At 47.5% G+C, this 19040-nt stretch overlaps 1 protein-coding gene across 1 annotated transcript in view; it reads right to left on the bottom strand.

The window, feature by feature from the left end:
* Positions 1–19040, bottom strand: part of XKR6 (XK related 6) — a 201302-nt gene that overhangs the window by 2450 nt on the left and 179812 nt on the right. Inside the window, exon 2 of the mRNA XM_084833043.1 lies at positions 6067–6263. Within this exon, the coding sequence (XP_084689169.1) occupies positions 6067–6263 (197 nt within the window). The remainder of the gene's footprint in view (positions 1–6066; positions 6264–19040) is intronic.

Genomic DNA, 19040 nt, shown 5'->3' with positions numbered 1-19040 from the left:
CCATAGAAACAGTTGTATAGCTTGGGATGGTGGGGTGCGGAAAATGTTAGTTGTGTGCTTCACAACTGAAATCATAGAATCATAGAATAGTAGGGTTGGAAGGGGCCTATAGGATCATCGAGTCCAACCCCTTGCTCAAAGCAGGAATGCAAGTCAAAGCATCCCTGACAGAGGGCTGTCCAGCTTCATCTTGAATGCCTCCAGTGTGGGAGAGCCCACGACCTCCCTAGGTAATGGGTCCCATTGTTGTACTGCTCTAACAGTCAGGACGTTTCTCCTGATGTTCATCCAGAATCTGGCTTCCTGTAACTTGAGCCCATTCTTCCGTGTCCTGCACTCTAGGATGATTGAGAAGAGATCCTGGCCTTCCTCTCGGTGACAACCTTTCAAGTACTTGAAGAGTGCTATCCTGTCTCCCCTCAGTCTTCTCTTCTCAAGGCTAAACATGCCCAGTTCGTTTCGTCTCTCCTCATAGGACTTTGTTTCCAGTCCCCTGATCATCTTCGTTGCCCTCCTCTGAACCCTCTCCAGTTTGTCTGCATCCTTCTTAAAGTGTGGTGCCCAGAACTGGACACAGTACTCAAGATGAGGCCTAACCAGTGATGAGTAGAGGGAAACTAGTACTTCATGTGAGTTGGAAGCAATACTTCTATTAATGCAGCCCAAAATAGCATTTGCCTTTTTTTGCAGCCACATCACGTTGTTGGCTCATCTTCAGCTTGTGATTTACAACAATTTCAAGATCCTTCTCACTTGTAGTATAGTATGGTTAAGCCACGTATCCCCCATCTTGTAACTGTGCATTTGGTTTCTTTTTCCTAGGTGCAGAACTTGGCATTTATCCCTATTAAATTTCATTCTGTTGTTTATAACTAATACCCATGGCCACATAAAGGGCCCTTACTCCTGCAAGACCATCAAGTCCAGGGTCTAAATTTACTATGGCTGTAGCACTGAGCTGACCAAATCACAGGACTGAAGAATTAGAATGAACCAAGACAAATGTATTGCCCATGGATAGCCAAAGCCCACGAACTGCATCTCACTTGCCAAACCTTTCCCGCTCACCTGCATAGCTATCAATAGGACAACTCACCCCACATACTGGCTCTTCTGGGAGTAAATGAGGAAAAGCTTTGCTAGAGTATAATCCTTGGTGATCTGGAAATGGCCAGTGGCATTTTCCTCAGCCACCTCTAATCTAGCAAGATATCCCAACCTGAAGCACGGCGTTCTGCATTTGAAGCATTGACAGAAGGCCTCTGAAGGTGGGGATTGTGCAATATTCGATGGGGTGCCTATGTTGTAAATCCACCGTAAATGGTATTTTCTGATATTAGGATGATTCCTCTCAAAGCTCAATCCGGTCAGGGTGGGTGGGATGGGAGAGTCTGTGTGTGTGGGGATGTGAATGAGTGCATGTGAGTGTCTGAGCCTGTGTCTGTGTGAGTAAGTGTCTGTGTCTCTGTGTGTACATGCATGTGTGTGTCTCTGTGTGCGCCCATGTGTGGCCCCTGGCACCCCAGCAGTTACCTGGTGTGGCCCTCAGGGCTGAATAGATTGTGCACCCCAGCTCCAACCTGCGTAACTTCCTTGGCCAGTCGCTATTTTGAAAGTATTCAAGAAAATGGTGAGCTGTGATCAACGCTTTCCTCACGTTCTATGGCCCAACCAGCCCTGCTATCCGTGCCCACTCGGTGAATTCACAAGCTGATGGAACAAAACCTGCTCAATGAAGCTCTCCCACAAACCACTTTGTAGTAAAAATGTAACCTAAAAGCCATTGTATGTGTCTTAAGCAGCACATAGTACTGTAAGAGCTGCGCATGCCTGGAATGAGCAGACAGTAACCCTAAGATAAGGTTGCTAAGCAAACCGCTGGCAACCAATCAAAAGTAACACGCTGGCTGAGGAATGCAAGCTAAGTGATAAAACTGCAGCGCGGGGGTCGCCCAGGGTCGACTCTGCTTTGAGCGTGAGCTCCTCTGTCGAACTGTTTGCAAACAATAAAATCGAGTTGGACCCAGCCTGAAGTTGACTCTCCTCTTTGGGGCAAATTGGACTAGCCTCCAGGGGGCGACACTAGCGTTATGTGCAACAACTTGAAGGGGGCCGCCCTCCCCGCCTAGGGCGCGGAGTCTGGCTCTCGGCCCACCTAGCTCAGTACTGTTGACGCCGGCTGGCGGCGGATCCCCAGGGTTTCAGGCAGGCATTTCCCCAGCCCTACCTGCAGACGCTGGGGGCTCAGCCCGGGACTTTGCATGCAAAGCAGATGCTCCACCACTAAGCTACAGCTACGCTCCAGCTAGCTGGTGGTTGGTCCACTGTTTCTGCTTTGTATTTCTTTAAGGACACTTTTGAAGACTGCCGCCAAAACACATTTGGGCTATTATGTTATACGTTTGGGTCGCGATTTTTAATTTTGATCTAATTGCCATTGCTACATTGTTATAACATGTGTATTCACTTGTATTAACAGCATACTGCTTGGAGGTATACATTTCCCTTAACCTCGGCTTTGATGTTGCCAGGAATAAAATCATAGAATCATAGAATAGTAGGGCTGGAAGGGGCCTACAAGGCCATCGAGTCCAACCCCCTGCTCAGTGCAGGAATCCAAGTCAGAGCATCCCTGACAGACAGCTGTCCAGCCTCGTCTTGAACGACTCCAGTGTGGGAGAGCCCACCACCTCCCTGGGTCATTGGTTCCATTGTCGTATTGCTCTTACAGTCAGGACGTTTTTCCAGATGTTCAGCCGGAATCTGGCTTCCTGTCACTTGAGCCCATTATTCCGTGTCCTGCACTCTGGGATGATCAAGGAGAGATCCTGGCCTTCCTCCCTGGGACAACCTTTCAAGTACTGGAAGAGTGCTATCCCATGTCCCCTCAGTCTTCTCTTCTCAAGGCTAAACATGCCCAGTTCTTTCAGTCTCTCTTCATAGGGCTTTGTTTCCAGTCCCCTGATCGTCTTTCGAACCTGGGATCTTCTGCAAGCTAACACACTGCGCTAAACCCATCCCAACGGTGGGCATCATGGGCTCCTAGCATGTTAAGGCTCTTGGGAGACTGTCCCTAAGGAAGCACTAACCAAGGGCTACTCCTCCATCCAGGGGTGCGCAATCTTTTTGGCCATGAGGACCACATTGGTTGCCTGCTGGGGTGGCAAGAGCTGCTTGTGTGCTTGCACGCACATTCACGTACAACTCTCTGTCTCTCCCACATGCACACCCCTCTCTCACACTGTCTTTTAATTTTTCTAATATATAAAAAAACCCTCTTCAGTCTAAGACAGGGGTGGGCAACTTGTGCTGCATTCCTTTGGGGTTAATCTGTCAGGGGCTGGGGTCCCCCGATGCCCCCCTCACACACACATTCACTCACTTCTCCCCCCACTCACTCACACACAGTGACTTCCCTGCACTCGCTCACAGATTTCACTCTTCCCTTCCCTCCACAGTCACTGGAAATAGAGAAAAGAGAAAGCAATCTAGGAATGGGCTCTATGCTTCCTGCCACAGAAGCCTTGTTCCTAGAGCACCCCTAGAGCATCTTAGGACGCAGGCACAAACCTTCGAGCACCGCTTCCTTGGCTACTCTAGCAATAAGGCTTTTATGGCAGGAGCCGTGGAGCCCATTCCTAGAGTGCTTCCCCCCTTTTTTTTCAGTGGCAGGAGATGCTGCAGGTTTCAGGGGATGCCGTACAGGGATCGGAAGGCTGTGCGTTGGCAATGGGCCACACTTTTTGCCACTCTGCTCCAGTCTTCAGCAGTAAAATAACTTCAAGGGAAGAGAGACAAACTGCCCAGTTTTGTGCACATGTATGTTTATGATCTATGTGTAAAGCGGCAGCATGGGTGTGCATGACACATTTTGGTGCACTGCCTGCGGTCACCATCAAGACATGAAAACCCACACAAATTATTAGGGTAACTTGATAACAATAATAACATTACTAAGTGTGAAAAGGAAAACGTTGTTGTCAGGGACTCTGGGTAGGGTGGCCTCTTTTGAATTGCCAAAAAAGAAGACAAAATTTGCATCTGCTAATTTGTATGTAAAGATGCCAATTTAGAAATAATCACTATAATTTTCATAGAAATATAGTACATCTCACCATAGAGTGGGAGACTGTGGCCATGTGCCTGTTCAGTCTGCTTCCCAGGAGCTGACTGCTGATGAGCAACCATTCTAATGTTTCTTTATCTTTAAACCAGATTTGGACAGGACAGCTCTTCAAACAGGAGATGACTTCAAACAGAGGACAGCCCCCCCATAAAAGAGGACACAGCCCCCCAAGGGACTTGAATCGGAGGCCTCAGTCTGACGCTAAGAGCGAGCCTAGCGGGCTATCTTGGAGTGAGCATATTCAATCCTCAAAGCACTTTTTAGTCATAGAAGGGTACTGGGGTGTGAGACAGCAGTAGTGATGGGTGAACCCCCTGCAGTTTAATTCAGAATTGTTTTTTTTTACAACTTTCTCTGGATAATGCTTGGGGGAGGGGACGCCCCTAATTTTGCCATAGTTTATCCAAAAAAGCTCAGGATTAAAGGGGTCGGGAAAATATTTCACAACGTTCCTGCCAACCCCCTCTTTGCAAACAAAAACAGATCCAGGAGAGGGGGTGGAACTGCTAGTGAGGAGGCTGTCCTGGAGCAGAAGTGGGAAACTGCTTTCCTGTCGAGAGCTCCGTTCCTTCCGGGTAATCTGTCAGTGTCACAATCAGGCAATGGGCAGGGCTGAAGCTAGTGGTGGGTGAGGCCAGATCCCAAAGTGGGTGGGGTTACCCCTTTCTATCTCTTTCTGTCACCTGTTTTATCTCTCTCTTTATGGCACCCCTTTTCTCTCTATCAGCACACCCCCTCTTTCTCTTTTCCTCTCCTACCCCACCCAACAAGACTGCAGGGGAGGAGATAGATTGCTCTTGCCAGAGGTCTGAACTGGTCACTTGCAGGGGAATCACCGCTGCACTAAGGATGAGATTTCTCTCATCCTTAACTTGAAATGAAGCTCTTGAGCATCATTAGGAAGTCCATTTCTTGCTGTCAAGCATGGGCTTATGTTCTCTCTGCCTCCTGGATTGAATACCACACTCTGTAGCTGGAAATTACACTCTTGAGCATGCCTTTCCCCACAAAGCCAGTTACTTTTTCCTCTTTCTAAAACAAAGGAGGGATTGTTTGCAAAGGGAGTAGAGTGACTATCAGGGAAGGGGAGGTGAGCTTCACCGATTTATCCCCCCCCACCAGCATACCTGTAAAAACTGAAAAAGACCCAAGGGGGGTCCCCACCCCCAGCATTCTCCAAGAAAGCTCAGGTGTGAAGGAGTGAAGGGCTTTCAAGGCAAGCCAGAGGTGGAAGCGGATCTTGCCAACAGCTAGTGATGACTGGAATTCGGTGTATCGTCTCAGTGAATTATGTTGCCTTTGGACATAGAGGAATCCTCATTTTTTAAAAAGTCTGCAAGGTATTTTAAACTCCCTTTTTGAACTGTATCTCCCCCCCCCCCATACTATTATTCGATCCAGCTAGAGTCTTTTTGGAACACCATTATGCTGTCACAATCTAGCAGATTTAGATGCAATAAATATCTTCCCCAGCCTTTTTCAATGGCATCATAGCTATTAAGTTACCTTGATTGTAGCTTTCCAACTCCTGAGGATATCTCTCCCCGCTCTCTTTTCTGGAGAGTCAGTATGTAGCACTGAATGGGTCAGAGATTTGTGCCTCTCTTGAGAACTCCCATTCTTACCTGGGAAGGGATACCTCCTCATACCCCTATTCTCAGGGAATGGTTAAATGAAAATGTATTGAGACTTTGTAAAGTGAGGAGTGGAACCAGTCTTGTGTCCCACCCCACCAAGAGGCTGGTGCTTCCTGTGACGTGTTCTACAGCGCCTTCCCCAACCTGGAGGGCCATGCTGGCTGGGGATGATTGGATCTGTAGTCAAGCAACAGATCTGGCGGGTGCCGGGTTGGGAGAAGCTGTCGCAGGCCATTAGGGCAAATCAAAGGGAGCCATCATTGGAGGCATAAACACAAATGCCATCCAGATCAGGCCACTTACACGGTAAGGTTTCTGCACGGTTCTTTTGGATCATTATGCAGAGCTGTAGCACCAATTGGGGGGCGCTCTCGAGGAAAGTTTCCAAGAGACGCAGCATGTTGACGTCCGCATACTCGTACATCATAGCCCAGTAAAAGCGCCGCTGGTGTTCCTTTTGTCTCTGGCTTTGGATCCCCAGGTACATGGTTCGGATATACCTGGAGACAAGGAAGAAAGAACAGGCAGAGTGTGAATTGATGATAGGACTGGATTAAAGGACATCCATCCATCCATATAGAATCATAGAATAGTAGGGTTGGAAGGGGCCTACAAGACCATCGAGTCCAACCCCCTGCTCAGTGCAGGAGTCCAAGTCAGAGCATCCCCGACAGATGGCTGCCCAGGTAGTGGGTTCCATTGTCGTACTGCTCTAACAGTCAGGATGTTTTCCCTGATGTTCATCCAGAATCTGGCTTCCTGTAACTTGAGCCCATTCTTCTGTGTCCTGCACTCTGGGATGATCGAGAAGAGATCCTGGCCTTCCTCCCTGGGACAACCTTTCAAGGACTTGAAGAGCGCTATCCTATCTCCCCTCAGTCTTCTCTTCTCAAGGTTAAACATGCCCAGTTCTTTCAGTCTCTCCTCATGGGGCTTTGTTTCCAGTCCCCTGATCATCTTCATTGCCCTCCTCTGAAGCCTCTCCAGCTTGTCTGCATCCTTCATAAAGTGTGGTGCCCAGAACTGGACACAGTACTCCAGATGAGGCCTAACCAATGCTGAGTAGAGGGGGACTAGTACTTCAATCTATAGCCTCGCCCTTCCCATTTAAAGAAATTGTATGCGTGTTAAGGTGCAATCCTAGGCATGTTGAGACAGAAAAAGGTTCTACATCCCCTGCTGGCTGGGGAATACTGGGAGTTGTTGGACTTTTTCCATCTCAGCATGCCTATGCTTGCACCCTTAATGATTAATAGATGACCCAGTGAACTAAATCTCCATAAGTTTTTGTATGAAGAAAACTTGAAAAAGTAAAGTTCCTGCTATCAGCTCCCAAGGTAGCTTACAACAGATTACCAACAAAATCCTCAGTGACAATAAAATACACATTAAAAAAAATCCAAGCAAATGGACAGCAGCATCAAGAAGGGTTGAAACTTCATAAATAAAAACAAAAACATCATGTAATGGCAATGTTGAAAGTAATCACCTTGGAAATAGGCCCACCAGTAAGAACAAATCATCCCACAAGTGCCCAGGTGAATAACAGCGCGATACTCTGCATGTCCACTCAGCAAGTAAATTTTTACTTAGAGAGGGCAGATGCATCCCCCCAAATGCATGTATGTAGACACAAACTAGCCTGGTGCCAGCACATGGCCTCTTTGGGCAGCTGCTGTGCTTTTTTTTTTTTTACAGAGGACGGGCCTCTGTTTGAAGAGCTGATGGAGGATCATGCTCTACGTGAAGGCCGTCCTGTCCAGTTCCGGTTTAAGGATAAAGGACCATAAGAATTGCTGTTGCCCATCCAGAGTGACACCCTGGACAGCAGACTGAACAGGCAGTCATACAGCTCACCTGCTCACAGTCTCCCGCACTATGGCGAGATGTACTGTTTTGTTTTTTTTAATAATTATTTCTAGATTTGCATCTTTTCATATAAAGCCCTATGAGGAGAGACTGAAAGAACTGGGCATGTTTAGCCGTGAGAAGAGAAGTCTGAGGGGAGATAGGATAGCGCTCTGCAAGTCCTTGAAAGGTTGCCACAGAGAGGAAAGCCAGGATCTCTTCTCGATCATCCCAGAGTGCAGGACACGGAAGAATGGGCTCAAGTGACAGGGAGCCAGAATCTGGCTCAACATCAAGAAAAACTTCCTGACTGTTAGATACGACAGTGGAATCCATGACCCAGGGAGGTGGTGGGTTGTCCCACACTGGAGGCATCCAAGACGAGGCTGGACAGCCACCTGTCGAGGATGTTTTGACTTCGATTCCTGCATTCAGCAAGGGGCTGGACTCTATGATTCTATGAAATCAGTATGAGCAAATTTTTCTGCAAATCACCATCTTCTTTTTTTAGTAACGCATTTCCTCTCTTTTGGCGATTCATAAGTAAGTGACGCCCACTCTTCAAACCTGGAGCCGGTACCACTGCCTGGACTGGACTCCCCCATGCCAGGGAACTTGGAGCCTCCATTTAAACTCCCCACAATGCCTTCAACATAGTAGTATCCCAGGGCATGGGAAAATGCTGCTTCTGCCAGGGCCAGGTAAACCAGACCCCGTTGGCATAGGAGAGGCTCCAGCAGGAGGCCCTTTGCCTCAGGCCTCTTCAAACCCAGAGCTGGCCCTGGACACCCAAAATTACCGTGTAGGCAGCTGCTGCAGAGTGGGCCAAATTATTTGTCCATCTAGCCCCATAGGGCAGCTCGGTAGTATTGGACCCTGGAGTTCATGGTCTCATGGCTGCCTTCCCTTCAGACAGCCATGTGTATTGCTTCAGTTATGAAGCACAGAATTAACATTTCTCTCCTCCCTCCCAACCGTCATTCCTTGCTTTACAACTGCTTCAACATTCCTCCTATGTTAGCGCAAAACAAACACATAAAAAGCTGTTTGCCAAACCCCGATTTTTTTTTTAAAAAAAAATACTCTGGGCATGTGCACTTTTGTATTTTAAATTCACTTAAATCAGAGTACCATCATGATGACAAGAGCATAACGGCGCTTGCTTCTGCTGCCCTGATGCGAAACACGTTTACTTGGGAATACGAACCATTTTGTCATAGAAAAGGATGATGTATTTTAAAAGTAAAAATGATAAAATTAGCATCTGTACATGTCTGGTTGGACAGCTCCTGAATATAACACATTTTAAAAATTAAGAAGAAAGGGAGTTGCAGCAAGCAGGGTCAGTTTAGTGGGCCGCACCATGCCCAAGCCAACCCAGGTTTGATGATGGGTCTGCTTGATGCTGCCCCAATCATCTGCCACTCTCTGGGTGCTCATTCGGGGTTCACCTGCGCTGTGGAGTCCTGGATGTCAGCCCCATGGCTCAACCCTAGATGCACCACTGTCTATTCAAGTCTTATCTATTCTCATTGGCAGTGGCTTTGCAGAATTGCTGGCAGAGGTTCTTTCCCATCCACTGCTAGATGATCTTTCTATCTCGAGGTGTCCAAGATTGAACCTGGGACCTTTGGCACGCAAGACATGTGCTCTATCGCTGAGTTATGGTCCATTGCAGAACGCGCCTGAATTGCCGCAGTCTTCTGTGATAAGTAGAAGCAGGTCCATTACATTCTGTTACACTCTCTCTCTCTCTTCTAGCAAAAGGCAACTGTACAGGTTGGTTTATCAATGCCCCCTGATTCAAAAGCTGGTTGAGAACAGGCTATTGCAGAGTAAACGGCCGCTACATAGAGGAGGCAGAGAAGAGACTTGCTCAATTGAGAAGAGACTCAATGTGCAGTGAACATGCTCAGTGGTCGGGAGTGTCTTAGGCCAGCCTTCCCCAACCTGGGGCCCCTTGAGATGTGTTGGACTACAACTCCCATAATCCCTGTGCTGTCTGGGGATTATGGGAATGGTAGTCCAACACATCTAGAGGGCTCCCAGGTTGGGGAAGGCTGCCTTAGACAGTGAACCTTGGTGGGAGAATTGTATGTGTCAAAAACGTTCCCTCTCCCTGAGCTCTGGGGAGGGACTATAACTCATTGATTCCCCATCTTATCTTCCTGTATTCATCCAGGAAATGTTGGAGCGTCTGCTTCACATGGCGCCGAGAGCAGGTTTTGCGGTCCAACAAACTTCCCCCGTCTTCAGTGCTTGCTAAACAAGGATGTCAGCAAAAGAAGGTCTTCTTCTGGGACTGGGGTGGGAAGTTGCTTGCTCAAAAGCATCCCCTAAAAGAGCAAACAGGAAGTGGCTCCAACCTGCCACAAGGTGGCGATCTGATCCAATGATAGCATATTTCAAAAAATTCAGGGAGAAACCAGGGCTTGGAAAAAAGCTCCTGGCTTTTCCATTCCATGTTCGCTGCACCAAATGTCAACTTCACCATGCAAGTTGTGTGTCTGAAATGCTCACAAAACTCCCCCTTTGTTTTACACTTTCATACTTTCTTTTAAGAACATAGGAAGAGCCATGCTGGATCAGACCAAGGGTCCATCTAGTCCAGCATCCTGTTCACACAGTGGCCAACCAGCTGCCCACAGGAAACCCACAAGCAGGACACGAGTGCAAAAGCACCCTGCCACCCATGTCCCCCAGCAACTGGTGTACACAGGCTCACTGCCTCTGGTACTGGAGGTAGCACATAGACATCAGGTCTAGAAGCCATTGATAGCCTTCTCCTCCAGGAATATGTCTAATTTCCTTTTAAAGCCATCCAAATTGGTGGCCATCACTACATCTTGTGGTAGTGAATTCCATAGTTTAACTCTGTGCTGTGTCAAGAAGCCCTTCCTTTTACCTGTCCTCAGTTTCCCACCATTCAGCTTCATGGGATGACCCCACTGGGTTCTCGTATTCTGTCTATTCACTACCGTTGCCTTCTCCTCCTTGGGCACCATGCTATTATTATTATTATTATTATTATTAGCAATAACTATTATTTTAAAATCAAAATACTTGAAAGCGCTTTTTCATTGCACAGTCCCTGCCAATCAGTGAACATGATGACATCACGGTGCTATATAGCCTATCACATTTGGCTGCATGACATCACTGAGGACCAACGAAGCCCTCCCATTACCTTCACTCTAAATGGGGAGGGGAAGACAGAATATATCCCATGGCCCTGGCAAGTTTTCACTCATTGTTTTGCGGCAGTAAAGCCTGGTTGCTTTGACAGCAGGGAGCAGTGGTGTAGTGGAGTCAGAGCTCACAGGGACCCAACAGTGGTGCTTTTTTATCGCCAGGGACGCTGATGTCATCTGCCCCCCGCCCAAGTTCTCTGTTCTTTCTGAGCCTAGCTGCAATCCTCACGGTAGCTGGGAGAGGGGGAATTAATGTTCCCAGCAACAATATATTGTTTTCTGGTGTAATGCAAAATTTTGGGGGTGGCCTGGTCTTGAACGGGCAAGTAAGACCCATTCACTTTACAAAAGACCTGCTCCTGGTGGACCCGAAAACGGCTAGAGCTGGTTTGTTGATATGGAACCAAACAGCTGCCTGCCATTTTGGATTCTCCTTGGGGGCGTGGCTACAGGGACTGCCATGCTAAGCACTTCAAAATTTACCCCCACACCACTGGTGGGGAGGCATTTTCTCTTCCCCCTGACACCTGCCTACCCCCTTGTGAACATTTTCAGACCCTTTTTCAAAGGGTTGCAAAACACTGCCAAGAAAAAGGAGTGCATTTGACAGGGGGGCAAAAACGTTTGCTCCCAGCGCCCCAGCTTTGGCTTCGGACCTGGCTGCTTCTCCTTCTGGAGTGCAAATGCCCCACAGCTGCAGGTCTCCATTATAATAACCAGGTGCCAACGAATGCCAGATTTACGACCTCTGAGCCACTTCGCTTAGGCCTCTCCTTGTACGGCTGAAGGATAAATAGAACTGGATAAAGAGTGTAATATTTTCGCAGAGCCGTTGAGCGTACTGGATGGCTCTGGCTATCGGTGCACCAAGGTTGCTTGAGCGGCAGTGGAGAAGAAGATGGGCCTCAAGCATCCGGGGAGTCTTTCTCCAGAGGCAGCAAGTTGCCAGAGAATACCGAGTGTTAGCAATGGCTGGGATGCAACTGCGCTCACGGGACCTGGATCTTTACAAGAGACGAGTTCTCTGCATGGGAGCATGGGCTCCTGGAAGCAAAGCATGCAGGGAGCCCACGTGTGAGCTCCAGCAGGTTAGAACTGGAGCTGGATGGCGCAGTCCGCAGGAGGATCTATCTGGATCAAGCAGGCTCTGAGTTGAGGAGTCCACCTGAGGGGAAAGGGCTGGAAAGGAATACAGCAACGCCAATCAGGGCTGGCTCAAGAAAGGGCTCCCTTCCCCTCAGTTCCATGTACAGAAGCTGATTAGACTGGCAGTTGAATCTCACTTCAGTAGTGGCCATGGGAAAGGTTCACTGCATGCACCCGAAGGCAGCAGACTAGCTTAGGGCACATGGAGCAGGCTGGGTGACACGCGCAGCTCTGTCCATCGCCGCCATCCCTGAGCACCTGCAGCCTGAGGTGGTCGCCTCACTCTGACCAATAGTAGGGCCGGCCCTGACGCAAGTGGAGAGGGAAGACAGCAGTCTGGGAGATGAGAAAGGGGAGGCAAGGAGACAGAGGAGGACCAACCAGGCAGGAAGAGAAACCTGGAGGAACTAGGGAGCCACACAAGCAAGGTTAGCAGCAAAGACCTGACCTGACCTGACCCAGAAACACTTCTAGCCAGGGGAGGAACCAAAGGGCTGCTCCAGGGGTGGAGCCATACTGGACCTGGGAGAATAATATTGCTCCTTCTCCCTCCAGTCTTCAGTGTTGAGGGAGACCAGTGCACGTACCAGGAGAGCTCTGCCTTTGGGTCCAGGTCAAGCCTAACACTGGGAAGAAATTTGACACCATGAGAGATAAAGTGAGCTCAGGTCCAAAGAAATGGCAAGAGAGATTAAGGCCTGAACTGGGCTGATGGGCAGGGAGAAAGAAGAACACCCCCCCCCCCAATAATAAGAAGAATGATAATGACGTTCCCCCAGAGTCCTTTATGACCAGAGCTCATGACAAAAGGGAATGAGCATGGACGGATGGTTCCCTGAGGCCCGGTTTTTTTCAGAGAAGTTTCCCTGGAAGTTCTCCGCAAGAGCTCAGGAAAATGGAGCTAATTACAAGGCGAGCCATGGGGAACAGGCACATCACCAGTCTCTTTGCAGCTACACTACCCTAGCTCTCAAAGCTGCGACACGAATCTTGGGAAGATAGGAAAGGGTTGCAGAAGCTGCAAGGCAACAAAGAGGTGACATCTGAAGCCTTATAGCACAGCAGCTACCAAGACAAGGGTTTCTTTGTGAATATAATAGGAAAGAGATGGGACGGAGTGGGTTTTTTCCTTGAGGTGCTAGTTTTCTACATGCAGGGATACATATATTGTTATTGTTCAGTCGAGATATATATATATATATATGGAAGCATTAAAAAATTGTTCCCCCTGCCCACTACTTGCCAGTCAGAGTGGCAGAGTCCATTCTACCTCCTCACAAGAGTTTACCAACACGCCCCCATCTCATTCCACTACATGTGTAGATCCATCTTCTAGCTTCTTAGGGAGAGGTTTCTTCCCCGCCCCTTGCCTCTGTTTGCACTTGGGTTAATTAATGGCTGATTAACTGAAGTTAGCTAACGTGTTTCTAAATGTTAGCTAACCTTGTTCCTCAGCAGTTTGCAGTAAATGGCAAATGTTTGTGTCCCGGAACAAATGTTTGTGGAGTGTCTAGACTCGGCTTGACAAATGTGTTGGTAAACTCAAGTGGATTGGTTGGCAATCAATGAAAGAGGAAAAATTGCTGGAGAGGTTCGAGTGAGGCGTGAAGGAGAAACCAACTCTCGCCCAATATCCAGAAAGCCAACTTTAATTCTGGCCGAGGCAGATTGCCTTTTCCAGCTGGCTTGCAACCTTTGTTTACAGGAGATGTGGCATCTAAGCTCCAGGACTGATCAGATGACGCTTTTAATGTGCTATTGCCTTCCCCCGCTTGTGCGATTTTGCGAGCTGCCCACATGACATTGCCATGCTCCTGCATCTGCTCCGTGATTTTCCCTCACTTTGCCCTTATTTTTTCACAATGAGGAAAATCCATTCATTTTTTCTGGCGCACCATGGTACTGCAAAGAACCACTAGTGTGATCCCTATATGTGGGGCCTCGCCCCATTTCTGTGGGGGTGTGGTTGTGATGTTTACTGTGATGTTTCTGAATGGGGCAAGTCCACGTAGCACTATTTTGCTCCCGTTTGTGGCATTTCGTTTCCAGCTGGTGTACTAGAGACATGACTGTTTTCCCCTTATTTTTTATTTTGATGGCGCAGTCCTAGCACACTTCTGGAGTTACCACCTTGACAGTCTTGCGCAATTTGAAGACACCTCCCTTTTAAAAAAAATTGTGCTCACAGGTAGATTGACTCAGCTATGTGCATACCCACAGAGAGTGACTGAAGCAGGAGGAAAGAAACGGAGGGGCAGGGGAGTGGTGGGGAAGAGGTGGCAAGGGGGAAGGACGAACGGCAGGTGTGCGAACAAGAGATTGCGTCACATCCCGGGTAGCAGGAAGAAAAGTTCAGCAGTGTGGCAGATAATGTGAAATTCTGCATTTAAAGAAAAATGGAGCACAACAAGCTGCACCCACAACAAGACTTCCATGTGATTAAACACCCAGCGTCTCTGAGCTTATGTGAAATTCTTCTCTCCCTACCAGAGGAAATTCATGATACCACCTGGGACGGAGAGAAACAAATTGCAACACCTTTCTTAGATTTGAAGACATGACTGCATGATTTTTTTAAAAACAAAAATATATTGTTTGGGGAGGGGGAAATCAAACTAGGGTTAGAAACACATATGTCCATTCAACTTCCTGGCACAAAACTAATTTTAACAGTAGGTGAACTCAGTGGGATTTAAGCAGCCTAACTCTATGCAGGACTGCGTCCCAAAGCTCTCCAAGTGAAGTTCACAGTGGCTTACAAACATTAAAAACAAATGAAAAAAACACCAAATTATTTAACTGAGCTGGGTACAAATGTGCTGTTACAAAAATGGCAAGCATCACCAACATCTGTGTTACAAATGGCCACTGTTGGTAAAGTAATTATCACTGTCTGTACTTTCTGCATTTTCTTCTTCTCTGACCTCACCATTTAAAATCCCCACCTCTGGCCTTTGTATGCCTGTAACTCAGGATAACACATCATGCATTGATGAAGTGGACTTGAATCTACAAAAGCTTATGGCCATAATGCATTTGTTAGTCTTTAAGGTACAACAAGAGTCTTTGCTGTTTTTGCTGCAACAGACTAATACAGCTACCTCTGGAAATTGGTACACACTTGTAATACTGATTCCTTGCCTGTTTCGAAGACTCAGGGAATTGCTTGGGATTCTGACCCTATTATTTTAGTTCCCTCTGAACTCCTTCCATCTCTGGTGACCTGATTTGTGCTTACAGCTGGAAATTGCAGTAGGGCATGTATGTGTACTAATTTTACAGGGGTGCAAATGCTTCTTAGACCCCCTGTTCCCCATCCTGGGGTCTAGTTGCGGCTTCTCTATGCACTCTGAAGATAAATGCTCCTATAATGTTCTGGGGTATGTAAACCCCATCGGTAGCATTGGCTGTCTCTCTACATCCCCGGGATCTCCATGTTCCTAACTATGACAGTGCTTGTCATAGGAACATAGGAAGCTGCCTTATACTGCGTCAGACCATTGGTCCATCCTGCCCAGTACTGTCGACACTGACTGGCAGCAGCGGCTCTCAAGGGTTTCAGGCAGGACTCTTTCCTTGCCCTACCTGGAGAGGCCGGGGATCGAACCTGGGAGCTTCTTCATGCAAAGCAGGTGCTCTATCACGCTGAGCTAATTGCTTTTTAGCTAATTGCCTTTTGTCCCTTTCTTATAAGAACATCAGAACATAAGAAGCGCCCTGCTGGATCAGACCAAGGGTCCATCTAGTCCAGCATTCTGTTCACACAGTGGCCAACCAGCTGACAACCAGGAACCCACAAGTGCAACAGCACCCTCCCACCCATGTTCCCCAGCAACTGGTGTACATAGGCAGACTGCCCTTGGTACTGGAGGTAGCACATAACCTTCAAGCCTAGCAGCCATTGACAGCCTTCTCCTCTGAATTTGCCCAATCCCTTTGAAAGCCATCCAAATTGTTGGCCATGGCTACATCTTGAGGAAGCGAATTCCATAGTTTAACTCTGCGCTGTGTGAAGAAGCCCTTCCTTTTATCTGTCCTGAATAGGGGGCGCCAGGGGGTGCTTTCAGACGAGGCTTTCATCCTTCAATTGCCCTGCACCATTCACAGAATTTAACAGGGGATCCAGATGGTGACATCTTCCAGTTGTAACCCTCTGATGGTTTCCCTACTCCTTTTTCTTACCATGAAGGGAGGAAAAGCCTGAAGGAGGAAAATAGGAAGGAAAAAGAGGAGGAGGAGGAGGAGGAGGAGGCGGCAAAGATGGAAAAGGAGGAAAAGATGGAGGAAGAGAAGAAAAGAGGGAATAGCTGCACAAGTCCCTTTTGATTGGTAGCGCTAGGAGTCCTCTGCCTGGAAGCACCCAGAGTCTGTTGCTGCCTCCCCTGCTTTTTACATAGACAACACCAGCAGGAAGCAAGAGGATGTTGAGTTGGAGATGGTGCCCCACTTCTTTCTGTCCTTCAAACAGCACTCCCTGTACAATAAGGGTGTTGAACGGGTCAAATCTGGGCCGCCTTGGTCCTGATGTGGCCCTCCGGGTACCCCAGATGGTCATGCCCCTTTTTCTTGGCCCTAGCTCCATTCCCCCAACTGCTAGTTGGTGAGTGGTTTCCTGGCTTTTGCGCATTCTAAAAGGTCGAAACGTCTCTCCTAAGGCATAGTTACTGGCAGGGAGAGCTTTAAGCAAAAATATGCCGCTCTTGAGGCCATTTTGGGTATTTTGGACTTGCCCCTTTTGCATTTGGGCCCCACCCACAGCTGGACTGTGGCTGTTGAGAGCTTCTCCAGAACTGAATCCAGCCCTCAGGTTGCAAGAGGTTCACTGCTATACAAGCTCTCCCTCTTTTCCTCTCTCCTCACCTTCCTCTTGGCTGAGGACGGTAGTGCACTGTTCAAAACGTCACTTGCTCTCTTCTAACGTTGCTTGTGATTTGCTCCAGCAAACCTCGCAAGATCCCATACAGACAGAGAAAGCAATCCTCATGTAGGGATGTCTGCTGCATTTTGGGCTCACCGGATTTCGGTGGTGCCCCTGATTTGTCTTGCATTTGCGAGACAAGCCGTGAGCTTTTCCCCAAATCCGGGAACTTTGCAGTTTTTTTCAAAATTGCGTAAATAGAAACGTGTGCAAATTGCAGCTGCAGTTTGTGTAATTTGCACAAATCACACAAATTATGGCTGAAATGTATGCAAATTGTGGCTGAAATTTATGCAAATCACACAAATTGCAAGTGCAATTTGTGCAAATTTATATTTACACTTAAAAAAAAAAATCTGCAAACTGGCCCAACTCAATGCAGATCGAGTCAGGCCAGCTTGCAGGAAATGAGCTGAAGTCCAGAGGGCTGAGCTGATGAAATCTCAGCAAGCTTCACCCCCCCCCCCCCAAGACAGATTCCTCTGACATTCCTGTCCTGACATGGCCACCAAATCTTATCGCAGCAATCAAAATTACTGGTACAACTCCATGGAATTTACACCCCCTAACCTCCAAGTATTGGAAGGTTTTCCTATAGACTAGAGGTGGGCAACTTGTGGCCCTCTAGAAGTTTGGCCTACAACACCCATCAGCCAGCATTGCCAATGAGAATTGCAGGCCAGACTGGAGGGCTACTGTTTGCCCACCTCTGCTATCTTTTCTCCTTTCATTTTGAATTAAATTTTATTAGTCCTTTATTTTGGACCAGCTTGTAAAAAAATTCCTGGTGAAGTAACTTGGCAGTTCTAAAGTATCATTTATGTTTTTATATGGCCAGAGTTCTTAACAGTTTTGTCCTGATGGCCTCTCTACATCTCCAGGTTCATCCCGCTTCCCCACTCCCATGCTAAGGTGGGTGTGATGGAATATGAAAACTCAGAGGTAGGTCTGACATTCAGTTTCAATCAGCTGGGGGTCAGGATTTTCAGTGCTCTGAGAAGTCCTTCATTCCTGGCAGAATGACAGAATCAGTGAGGCGGCTAAAGCCCACTTTCTTATGTTTGCATGGGTTGTTCATGCTGCACAATGTAGTCATTCTTAGTCACAAATTGACACTTTTTTTGTCTCCCTCCCCCTGTAATTGGACTGTCCCAACTGCTACAAACCTTGGGGAAAATGTGTACACAAGAAAGCCATAGCAGCCACGAAAGTCTCTGAGTCTCTTGCATAAGCTTCAAAATTTTTCTGGCTTCAAAATTTAGGCTGCCTGTTTCCCCCAAACGGAGGATTTCAGTCTGTTTTTAAGATGCTTCTGATGAAACTGGATCAGCTGCCATTTGAGAAGAAGGGAGAAAAAAATCTACTGAATTCTTGTGTGATCTTTATGCTTCCATAGAGTCCACTAGAGGGCAGCAGAAAACATACTTGTCCATCATATCTTCTCTCTGCTTTCAAATCAAGGTTTCCTCCAGCAGAGATCAGGTAAGGCCAACTCCAGAGCTCAAACAAAACCCACAAAAGTCGCTTGGCATTAACAGATACTGACCCGGTGGGACATCTTGCCTACTAGGTAACCCTAGCTGGCTGCTTAGGAGGCTGCTTCTTCTAGTGGCACATTTGTAAGAGGGACATGAGGACTGGTGACATACACAACCAAACAAAATATGAAATGTTAAACATCCAAATATACATTTCCCTGCAATTCAGAAACACACATCTTCACATGATATATTTTCACTTCTTGGGACCAGGTTACCTGAGGGATTGCCTCCTGTCAAGTACCCTGAAATTATCCTTAGAGGACCTTCTGAGCTACTTTGTAAAGGGCCTTGTTGGTGGTGGCCTCCCTAGAGAGGCTCACATGCTACCTAATTTGTGGACTTTTTGATACCAGGTGAAGACTTCTATATTTTCTTTCCAGGCCTTTTACATTCCTAATTTTAAAATCTAAACTGTTTACTTTATTTCTTGGTACCATGAGTGAGCAATCGTGAACACACAAGAAAAGCCTCATGTAGAAAGGCTCTACAGACAGGCTCTTCTAGGGTGTCTTTGGCCCTTGATCCCAAAGGAATCAACTTCATATTTATGTTCCATAATGAGCTATACTTTTTTTAGTCACAGACTGTACTGCGATAATGATAAGAGCTCCTGGACAACTTTGGACAAACTTT

This window comes from Heloderma suspectum, chromosome 1, assembly GCF_057233095.1.
Source record: "Heloderma suspectum isolate Gila_16-S chromosome 1, 16-S_ref, whole genome shotgun sequence".
NCBI classification, from domain to species: domain Eukaryota; kingdom Metazoa; phylum Chordata; class Lepidosauria; order Squamata; family Helodermatidae; genus Heloderma; species Heloderma suspectum.
Note: the sequence above shows the minus strand (reverse complement) of the source record. Positions and strands in the feature narration are given on the sequence as shown.